The sequence below is a fragment of the Pezoporus wallicus genome, unplaced genomic scaffold (assembly GCF_028554395.1).
Source record: "Pezoporus wallicus isolate ANWC-B61680 ecotype Strahan unplaced genomic scaffold, APGP_CSIRO_Pwel_v1 contig_5352, whole genome shotgun sequence".
NCBI classification, from domain to species: domain Eukaryota; kingdom Metazoa; phylum Chordata; class Aves; order Psittaciformes; family Psittacidae; genus Pezoporus; species Pezoporus wallicus.
Window position 1 is genome coordinate 1,742,757 of NW_026639660.1, and position 11,359 is coordinate 1,754,115.

General features: G+C 43.4%; 1 protein-coding gene and 1 long non-coding RNA gene across 2 annotated transcripts; one reads left to right on the top strand and one right to left on the bottom strand.

Moving 5' to 3' along the window:
* Positions 1–522: 522 nt before the first annotated feature.
* LOC130602490 (uncharacterized) lies at positions 523–2,555 on the bottom strand. Its single transcript, XR_008972917.1, has 3 exons — positions 2,100–2,555; positions 1,568–1,660; positions 523–563 (listed from the first exon to the last, which is right to left on the bottom strand). It is a non-coding gene; the product is annotated as an uncharacterized LOC130602490 (long non-coding RNA).
* Positions 2,556–3,208: 653 nt separating this feature from the next.
* On the top strand, positions 3,209–7,138 carry NANP (N-acetylneuraminic acid phosphatase). The gene is made up of 2 exons (XM_057415377.1): positions 3,209–3,351; positions 3,537–7,138. The coding sequence occupies exons 1-2, from the start codon at positions 3,262–3,264 to the stop codon at positions 4,230–4,232; spliced, it is 786 nt and encodes a 261-aa protein (XP_057271360.1). The 5' UTR covers positions 3,209–3,261; the 3' UTR covers positions 4,233–7,138.
* The last annotated feature ends 4,221 nt before the right edge of the window (positions 7,139–11,359 follow it).

The following is an 11,359-nucleotide window of genomic DNA, read 5'->3' on the forward strand; positions in this document are numbered from 1 at the left end:
GATTGATCAGGAACTGGTTTTGAAGACACATTGCTTGGAAAAACTGTTTTAGAAAGCAGAGAAAAGAACGTGGAGACTTCTTAGCATATTTCTCAGCAGGAAAATGCTGAATTATTCACCAAATACTGTGAAAAAAATCCCAGTCAGTAAAGTTTCTCCAGACAGAATTAGGACCGATTCCTTCAGAGGGAGAACTAAGAGGCGTTTGAACGTACCCTTTGAAGCCGCGATGAGTGCCAGGCCCAGTGACACGCACTACAGATGAAGCCGCGCTCCCGGCGGCGGCGCAGCGCACGGGGAGGCCGCTCGAACCGCGGCGCGGGCAGCTTGCCCCTCCGGAGCGGCCGGATTCTCTTTCCCCCGATCCACTACTCCCGAGCAGCAGCAGGCGCCCCGGAGCCGGCGCGGTGCGATGCGGTGCGGCGCGGTGCGGCAGGACTGGCGGCTGGAACGCACCGCCGCGGTTTCCCTTCCCGCAGCAGCTCCCGCCCGGCTGAAACGAAACCGAAAGCTCGAGAAGCGGTCCCGGAGCCCTGGTGAGGGACGTGGGGAGGCGGGCGGGACTGCGCGGACAGCAGGCGGCTTCTCCAAGATGTGTCACACGCTGGTAGCACCTCCCCTCCTGCGCTGCTCCCCGTCTGTTACCTCCTTCTGTTACACCCAGTACAAGGCAGCCACGGTAATAGCACATAAGGTATGTATTTTCCTGCCCGTGGCAGAGTGGTGGAACTAGATGCTCTTTAAGGTCCATTCCAACCCAAACCACTCTATGATTCTATATAGTTCAGCTATACGGACAGAGGAGAGTAGCACTGCACCCAGCTTTTTACAAATACATCCAAATATTTATTTCTTTTTTTTAAGTAGCCCTTTTCCCTCATGGACTAGATGGTCAACACTCGTATCTCTTACAGAGTGTTCAGTAGCTTCCCAAAGAAATAAGTTCCAAACCATAGATAGGGCACATAGCAGAAAGTATTTCCTTTTATACATTTTAAATTTTCAGTTCACAGAATCATCATAGTATTATAGAATGGTTTGGGTTGGAAGGGATCTTAAAAGATCATCCTGTTGCAACGCCTCTGCAAGGGGCAGGGACATCTTCCACTAGACCAGGTTGTTCCAAGCCCCATCCAAGCTGTCCTTGAACACTGCCAGAGATCGGGCAGCCACAGCTGCTCTGAGCAACTTGTTCCAACGTCTCACCACCCTCACAATAAAGAATTTTTTCCTCATATCTAATCTAAATCTCCCCCCTTCCAGTTTAAAACCATTCCCTCTTACTCTGTCACTGCACACCCTTGTAAAAAGTCCCTCTTCAGATTTCTTGAAGGCTTTGAGCAACCTGGTCTGGTGCAAGATGTCCCTGCCCATGGCAGGGGGCTTGCAACTAGATGATCTTTAAGGTACCTTCCAACCCAAACCATTCTACAATTCTACGATGATCCTAAGACTTCTTTCTTGTTAAAACACACACCTAGAGCAATTCCATAATTCTATGTATGGACTTCATTTAAAGATACCAAACGCCATTCTTACATTATCATTTCTAGACTATGCGACACACCTCATGTTGTAACTTGGCTCCTACTTCCGTTTCTGATCACCATTCTTTTTCTGGCTCTGAGCTTCCATGAGGCATTTCTGGCCTCTAGTGAGCCTGCAGAAAGAACAGATAGAAACTACTGTGCATGTCAAGTGTATGATTGCACAGAGACCATGCCAAGAGACAAAGCTGCCACGAGTGGCCCTGTTTGCTAGCCATGGGTGGGGTTTATACAAATACAGCATGGCAAATGGCTGGCTGAAGTTAAACAGCCTGGTAGTAACTTCTGCAAGTATACAGGAAAGTGTATTTTATAATTCCAGGCCTACTCTGAAGTGAACATAAGTTTTCTGTGTACTGTCCGTTAATGAAGTGAAAATAAAATCATAAAAATACGTTTTAAATATAATTATAAATCACAGCTTAACCACTTAAATACCATATCTGAAAGCTCCTAGTAAACTTATGCATACATAACATAAATAAATCTTTTAAGACATTTATTTTCAAATTCTGATCTCTGACAAACTGTCAAGGAAAGCACAAAGATTACATTTATGGAAGCGTAGCTTTTCTGGAATGCACACACAGGATCCACTGCTCACTGACGGGAACGCAGGGCTGTCTGAAACAGACATCATCTTCAGTGAAGAGAGCCCTAGAAATTCAGCTATTTTCAGCCATTCTTCTGTGTAAATTCTGAAAAACAGTAATTCAGCAGAGGCACATGGAATCCACATGCCTAACACCTTTTCCAGGTCATCAAGCAGCACATTCTACTACAAGTCAGGTAGAACAGTCTTATTAAAATCCCCGTTTCCTCAACTAGAGGATTATTATCCAGGCGTTTATTCTCAGAATCCCTCCTTCTCCTTAAATACCCGCCTTCTCTAGTTCTACTTGCCACACATTAATCTCTTTGTCATGATTTTTTTGCTCTTAGATGTGACCCAACATCTTTTATCACAGAAGGAGATTGCTATCAAAGGTGCAGTTTTCAGAACTGGAAGTGGCCAGCTTTGCAAATTACATTTAATTATTAATGCTCAGTTGCCATTAGCAGTATTGAACAGAAATCAAATCAACTAAACAAAACATACTGCCAAAAGCCAATAGGAATATTACTTGAGCAATCACGCTTGCTTCACTCTGGGAAAAATGATCTGTCCCGTAGCAGCAGCTGACCCGCACACCCGTAACACTCGCTCTGCGCCGCCTTCCAGCCCGTTGTCCCGGTGAACGCCCTCGCACGGCGGCAGAAACGGGAAGAAAAGGTCAAACCCTAAACAGCCCCAAACGCCCTCCACACACCAGAAGGGCGGTCCGCGCACCGCCGGTCCCCGCACACCCGCACCTGCTCACTCCCCTCCTCCAAAAGGAGCCGCCTCCTCCTGCCCAGAGCAGCCGCCGCACGGCCGGGGACGCACACGGCACTGCGGCCCCCGGGCCGCGGGAGCCCACCCGCTGCCCTCCTCCCGCCCCGACACACAACCCCTCCCAGCAGCGCACCGCGCTTAACGGAGCGGGACGGCCCAACCGCCGCCCGCCGCCTCATGGGGCGAGGCCCAGCGACAGCGTGAGAGGCGGGGCGGGGGTGGGACACGGGCGGGACGCGGTGTCCCCGCCCCACTGTGCCGCGGCGCTGGCGGCTGCGGCGGGGCTCGGGGCTCGGCCGGTGAAGCGGGGCGGCTCTCGCGGGAGGCGGCGCCGCCGCCATGGGGGTGCACGGCGTCAAAGCGGTGTTCTTCGACTTGGACAACACGCTGGTCGACACGGCGGCTGCCGGGCGGCGCGCCATTGAGGAGGTACCGCCCTTGTCCCCTTGCTGCCCGCTTGTTGCCTTCCGACGCGGAGGCGGCGGGCACCCCTGGCCCAGCGGCCGCGGTGCCGCTCATATCCCCCTCCGTCCTACCCGCGCCGCCGGCCGCAGTGCCGCCTGAGCGGAGGCCCCTCGGGGGACGCGCTGACGAGAGCCTCTTGTGTGTTGCAGGTGATCAGTGCCCTACAGTCGAAGCACCACTACGGGGAGGGGGAGGCCCGCGTCATCTGCGACAAGGTCCAGGCCAAGCTGCTGAAGGAGTGCCACGACCCCGCCAAGATGTGCATCACCGACCTGCGGATTTCGCACTGGGAGGAGGCGATCCAGGAGACCATCGGCGGGGAGGCGAACCGAAACCTGGCCGCCGAGTGCTACTTCCTGTGGAAAAGGACCCGCCTGCAGCACCTCACCCTGGCCGAGGACACGCGGGGCATGCTCACCGAGCTGCGGAAGGGCGTCCGCCTGCTGCTCTTGACGAACGGCGACAAGCAGACGCAGAGGGAGAAGATCGAAGCGTGCGCCTGTCAGCCCTACTTCGATGCCATCGTTGTGGGAGGAGAGCAGAAAGAAGAGAAACCAGCGCCATCCATATTTCATTACTGTTGCGACCTCCTAGGGGTGCAGCCTGCAGAATGTGTTATGGTTGGTGACTCTCTAGATACAGATATTCAAGGAGGCCTGAATGCTGGCTTGAAAGCAACGGTGTGGTTAAACAAAGCAATGACTGCCCCAGGAGATACCTCGCCAGTACCTCATTACATTATTTCTTCTGTCCTGGATCTTCCAGCGGTTTTACAGAAGATGGAGCACAAAGTGAATGCTAAGTTAGGAACTGACCACGTGGATGGTAGTAACGCAGCACATTGATGGTTCCAGCATACGATCAGAGACGTGCTGAGCTGTTAGGTGACTCATGCACTTTCAACAGATCTGACCCCCTAGGATTTTGAACTCATGTATGGTATGCTTTCTTAGACAGCAGATGGGTGAATAAGAGCACAGTTGTCAGTGAAAACAGAATAGAATCAAAGATTTATTTAAAAGATGCAAGTGAGGTTAACTTAAAACAATTGCCTCTGTCTAAATTACTTTGATAGACTGGCTAAAGTCTGTCTGTTTCAGACCTAAGTTGCCAGTCTCTTGTTTTTATAGTGGAAAGAAAAATTTGAATGTTTTGATCTTTCATATGCTTTACTGACTTGTAAGTTTACCAGAGGCTTCAGTTCAAACCTTGTTTGCAGTGTGCAAAAGAAGGTGAGAAAAAGGGTGTGGTATAGTCTGGTAAATCTTCCCAATTCATCTGCAGTTTATCTCAGGAACTGGAGTGAATTTTGCTGTTTCTAAAACCAGAATTTATTGACAGAATTTACATATTAGACCATTAGAAAATGCTCTCCCTTTGATCTTTTTTTCAAAGTTTTCAAGTTTTAGAATTTTCTCAGACTTTGCAGTGACTTTTCTTTTATGGAATCTGTACCTCTTGCCAAAAGTACTTAAATGTACCTTTAAAATTTGCATTTATAGAGGGGACCATTTATCAGAGAAACTTGATGGATAAGTTTTTATTTTATATTATTTTGGTGCTTATGAAGTTATGCAGTATACTTGTAATTCAGATTATGATATTTGTTGGAATGTAATTGATAAAACAGGGATATTTTCAATGGTCTTAATGTATTGTCAGACTCCTTAAAAGCTAATTTTATTGTTTTGTCTGATTTTATTAATGAATTTTGATCAGACCTTTTTGAGAAACTGTTTTTGCTCTTGCTCAGGTGTAAGACTACTCAGATTCAATTGCAGGATCAGAGCCTTTTTTTGACTGTTTTAATGACAGTGCTATACAATCCCTCCTTACTTCAGTTTCTGCATGTATTTCATGTGCTTTACTCTGGAGAAAATATGAGCTAGTTGTTTGTGAACAGCTTTCATGATTCTCTTCGAGGAAACTGGAAAATGATGGCATATGTATTACAGTATGGTGTGCAACTTTATAATGTATATGTGCTATTTCTGTTAGATGCAGAAGCTTACTCTCTAAAACACTAAGATTTCTTCTTCCCAGATTATTATCTTAATTATTTGATGTTTCTGTACTTCATACTCTTACTTCATGATGGGAAAGTATTCACATATTAAATGGAAATGTAAACACTTGCTGGAAAAGCTGTGTGTTTCAAAACGTATTTGCTATATATACATTGGGCTGAATATCTGACCATATCCGAACAATCAGATTTTATGTTTTAGAATAAATCCATGACAAATCTTTTGAGAACAGGGATATTGAGGTGCTAGCAGAAGTGTGTCTGGCAAGAAAAGATCAGCAAAAAGCATGAAAGCCTACCAGGAAATGTGTGTATAGAAAGAATCCTGTATACAAGAGAGGTTCCTTTGTTTAACTTGACATGAATTTAAGTTAATGCAGTTAAATCTTGCACAGGATGACAGATTCAGTGTAGAGGAGGCTGTTACTGATCTGAGTTAAATTATTTGGCAAAAAGTTTATGTTGCATCAAAATATGTTCCTCCTACACTGGGGAGTGACAGGGGAAAGGAACCCCTTTCATCTAGTTGTCCCTTTAAAAAGGTAAAGCAGTTCAGGTTCCTCATGCTACCTAGGCAAAATGTCTGAGCCCGGGACACCTTTGAGGAAGTGGGCGTATGCTAACAATGATCCAGTTAACACTGATGTAGGAAGCTGCCACATGTAACCAGAGCCAGTGGGGCTGACTTGACACACCTACTGAAGTGAGAGGCCTAAGTTAAGATCTTATTTCCCACTTGGAAGAGCATGAAAACGGTCATTGGTCTAGTGAGTGAGCAAACCGTTGCAAACAACATTCAATAAAGATGATTGAGCCCATGAGGAAGAACGTGTAAGAATAGAAAGGTCTCCAAAAGGTTAGATGGATCCCTGTAAAGATAGTGTATTTGAAGTAACTTGTTTTAACTACTGCCTGATAGAAAAGCAACAACTTCACTTACAACAGCATCCAAAAAGACCTGCATTGTTTGCCCAGCATCAGGGTAATAGAACCTGGGTCAGAATGGGGTTTCCGATACAGCTGAGATTTAAAATAACAAATGGTAATAATTCACAATTCTGTCTGTGGGCTTGATACGTGCCAGATTACCATTCTTTAATGTACATTGAGGCTTGTATTCTCTTGCCAGTGCATCATTCTGAGATGGAATACTGAGCCTGCTTAGTATAAAGGGTCCCTTGTTTTAGAAGAGGCTGCTCTTTGTCATGCACTTGGGCAGCCATCTTCTTAAATCCATGAATCTATGACAAACTACTGTAACTGCACACTCAGGTGATAGCGTGGTCTGTGGAGGCCACAGTTAAGTGTATTTTTTCCATTGCTGAGTACTGTACCAGGCTGGATGTGACTGCAACAGTGTTACTATGGTTCTATGAAACAAGAAGAAACAATAGAAAGTATTTCTTTGTCTAGGAGTCTTCTTAGAAGCTGTTACCCAATAAGCTGGATTAAGTATCTGGAGTATCTCTAAATACTTAACATGTTTTTCCATGCATGGGGCTCTTACAGAAAGCTTAATGAAAAATAGTTATATTTAACAAAATGGAAACATAAATGTAGTAATGCGATAACTTTCACATCAGAAGCAGGAACAAATCAATAAAACAGTCAATATTCAGTTCCAGTTAAGTTCTGGTTTTGCTTAGTGTTATGCTTTATTAGCTGTCTAGTTTAAATTATATTGCCAAAACACACTAAATAAAAAGGAAAAAGAAATTCCATCTACATTTTATTGTATTTTTTTAGATAAATACTGCCTCCTGAGGGTAATTTACAGTAACTTTGACTTTAGTGAAACTATAGTTTAATACCAACTATATTTTAATTCTTGATTTTAAAATAACCCACGTACTAGTGTAATAAAAGTATTTTGTTTATAAAACATTTCTTTAAAATCTGTATTACTGTGGATAACTGTATTTGTGACCAGGTTTACAACAAAGGGCAAGAGTTCTGTTTGGTTGGTTTTTAAAATAGCAAAGAATTAGGCTTCAGAATCTGTCACCTGGGTGTATTTTCCATCATTTTAAACAGAGGTGGGAATGTCATTAGTATTTGTGAGGCTTCTTGGTCTGACTGTGTATACTGAATTCCTAACTGCAGTTCACTGCTAGCTGAACCAGACTTGCCATGCTGAATGCCAGCTCTGAAATGCCTACACATTCTGGCGTCAGGGCCCTGGCTGCTGCAGCAGCACAAGAACAGACTGCAAAGCAGATAGATAGATACTGTAATCTCAAGTCCAGGGGACTCATTTCAGCAGGTGACAGGTCCATATCTGAGCTTTGCTACACTCACCTCTGTGTGACTTAGGGGTGGGGAGGGAGGCTGCTCCCCTCGTGGTGCTCTTGGCTGCAGAAAAGGAAGCTGTTCCCTGATGATTTTCCAGTGGGTAATGGAATAAATGGTCCATCTCCTGGACCTGTGAAGATAGATTGAGAGAGGTGGAAAGATTCTTACAGGTACTCTAGATAAGAGTAGGGTGGTAAACCGAGTAAAGGGGGGCTCGGCCTCTTGCATGCACTGGGCTGTGCTGTCTGAAGTATCACAGGTCTGCACAGCATCCCTTCTTGTTGAGGAAGCTTTGCATGTGTAAGGCATTAAGCTGAACAGTGACAGCCTTAGAAATGAGGACATTTTCTTACATGCTTGAAAAAAATTAGCACAAAGTTAAGAGTTCTTAGTAGTGACCCAAATGTTTTATACTGGAGATAAGTACCTTTCATTAGAACATGAAGTTAATGAAAGTGATGAGATGTTTTTGGATTAGGTAACAGCTAAAGGTTAAATTGTCTAAAATACAGAAAATGGACAACTTCCTATGCCCAAGCTAACTTGAACCAGCTCTATTTGTGTTTTCCTCTGAAGCTTCTGTCACTTGACAACACCAGTAACAGGGCTTTGAACTAAATTGGAGTAGTCTGATGCCTCACAGCAATTTCTCCTGTTCACATATGTAGTGATTATTTTTCCATCTTTAGCTCTAAAATGTGGGGATCTTTACTCCCAGGTTATCTTGAGGCTCTTAAATGAAATTTAAAACCTACCTTAATCCTATATTAATAAACCTCAGCATCTGGAAACCATTTGAACATACTGAGAAGTACAACAAATAGAAACACAATGTATCTCTGCTGTATGTAGTGGTATACTGTTCTTTTGTGCATAGCTTTTACTATCAGCCTTGCAGTGGGATTGTCTCCATTATAGCTTGCTTTCTAGAACACGCTGTGCACATACAAGAGACATAACAATGCAGAGATGATGTCAGCTGTGTCTAAAGCAAAACCTGCAACTTTCTGCCTATGTTGCAAGGGACCTAAATACAGAGAATCACGTTACCTGCTCCATATAGCATATTTCGACCTTTTATTCCACCTACTGAAAACAAGCTTGCATGAGAGGCTTCTGCTAAACAGCCTTCACATGCCAGAAAAATTCTAAATTAAATGATGGTGCTAATACGTATGAAATTTCAGTCCTTTAGAATTGCAAGTAATGTCTCTCAACATCTAACCTAAGACTGGATGATAACTCTGCATAAGGTCCAGCTTAACACAGGAAAATGATTCCATTGACATCAGTGGAACTTCACAAGGTTTAAGTAAGATTTATGTGATCATTTCTATAAAACCACCTGCAAGTGACTTCTGCCTTCCACTTCTCCCTGAGCTAACTGATCTTTGTCATAGAATCATAGAATAGTTAGGATTGGAAAGGACCTTAAGATCATCTAGTTCCAACCCCCCTGCCATGGGCAGGGACACCTCACACTAAACCATGTCACCCAAGGCTCTGTCCAACTTGGCCTTGAAAACCCCCAGGGATGGAGCATTCACTTTCTTTGGTTGCATTTTTAGGGCTTTATGAATGACAGGTATCTAATGTTTGGGAGGAAATCTACAGAAGACTACAGTAAAAAGTAATGGGAGACAGACAGCTTTTGTAGCAAGATCATGTTAAGCACATAGATTTAGTATCAGCTCCTTGGCAGTTGTGTGCTGCAAGCATGTGTTTTTCTGTTGTGTTTGATTTAAATGGCTTTCCTTCAAAGAACTTCCATTCATATCTCACAGACTAGATGAAAAAAACCCAAACCCACCAAAATGTAAAACGGGGGGGGTGGGGGGGGTGGGGTGGGTGGGAAGCCTCCAAACAGAATCCTTTGTTGGTCACCTATAGGTATCAAGGTTTATAAGGCAAGTGTAAAATACCAAATCTGAGATACTTTTCTTCCAAGTTTAAAAATAAGTGCTGATGATTACTTGACTTAAGTGAATGTTGTGAGGAAAACAAAGCACTACTCATTATTTGAGCAGTTTCCCAATGTCTGTTCAGTCTGGTCATCAGTGGCTGCCATCATTTCTCTGTTGTGTTCAAGGACAACTTTGTCACACAGAGAAAGAATCCAACTTCTTTGTATTTTGGAAATAACATTACTAGGCAACGAGGAAGAAACACTGAATGTAGCTCCAACTACATATTAATATAGATTTTATTTAAAGTATTTAATGAATTTATACATATTTATGTTATGTTCTTTTCTGTATATTCCTGGAACTGTTTATTTTGCTACACCATTGATAGTGCAAAAATGCAATAAAATACCGGTCCAGGAAGGTACAGAGATGTATCTGAATAGGACTGTGGTCATCTAAGAGCTATGCTTTAGATCAAGAATTTAAGTTCCCGGTGACTGTAGGAAGTCACTTAGAATAGTTATGGCTGCATTTCCCCAGAAACAAAGTGGAAATCATAAAGATGAAGTCGAAAGCATTTCTCTTCCTTTCCAGTCAAAATCCATCCTGGCAAGCATCAGATGAGCAAGTTTTTATTTACTTGTGTTGTTGCTGAGTCTGCTCAATGGTCTGCATTCAGGCAGATGTTCCCAAGCAGTGATCAGTGTAGCAGAAAGGTCTAAATTGAAGTAAAACTGTTATATGCCAAAATACATCAACTGCTCAAACATATATTTTATTAGTTCTTTGGCTACACAAGCATTCAGAATCTCAGTGAAGTATTCTCTTTTATTTGTTCCATGAATTAGGCCAAGTGTCTTCAAAGTTACCATGCTGTTTCCATCAGAGCACAAGTGTGTTGCGGGTCTGTCTGTCTGATAAAGTCAGGCTCAACTGTTCTTATTTGTGCTACTGGTTGGGTGGTCTTTGCTGTTACTGGGGTGGCCTGTTAAATCTCACTGGGGTTAGGATTTATCAGGAAGTCTGCAGTGGATGGACTGACAGCCTTTGTTTTCCAAACTGTTGATGCCTTCCATTGTGTTTTGTTTCAGACATTTAAAAGAGAAGGGTCCTGAATGTTCTAAGTCCTATTTTCCTTTCAGGAAGAAAATGCATGAATGACACAAACGGCTTGTTTATTCTTCTTTCAGTAAATGTAACTGGGTAAAAATACTTTTTTGCTTCCATCCCTCTTGTCTGAAAATATTTTAAAAGGTACCTAATAAGTTAATGTCTAAACTACTTTGATACATTTGTTATCTTTATCCTGTTAGACTTTGTGAAACATTATGTGTTTTTTAAAAGTGCTACTGCTGCAGTCACAGGTTCATCTTCAGACTGTATTTCTATGCCGTTATCTCAAAATGAAAACAAGCCCCTACCTTAGAGATATTTTGATTTGATATGGGTCTACCTAGTTAACAATTCCTTTTTGTTCTACTTTGAATACTGTGCTCCCTGTTTGCTGATGTTCTGCCCACCTCAACCACTTCCCATTTGTTTTTCTCTTTGTTGTAGTGTAGCAGTGTTTCTGCATATTTGCAGGGTGAGCAACATGCAATAGATGTATGTAAAATGCGGACAAAAAACCCTCTTAGCTTCTAATAGCCTCTGTGTTAGGCTTTGCATTCCCAGCATTTTACAGGACCTGGCAGTTTTTAGGCTGACTTACGAGCCTCTTTTGCAGCTTGTATTCTCTCAGCAGTGA

What these genes read in the sequence shown, in the direction of transcription:
- NANP (XM_057415377.1), top strand. Translation starts at nt 3,262, where the DNA reads ATGGGGGTGCACGGCGTCAAAGCGGTGTTCTTCGACTTGGACAACACG. An exon ending in GGCGGCGCGCCATTGAGGAG is followed by an intron (nt 3,352 to 3,536) that starts GTACCGCCCTTG and finishes TGTGTGTTGCAG; the next exon opens with GTGATCAGTGCCCTACAGTC.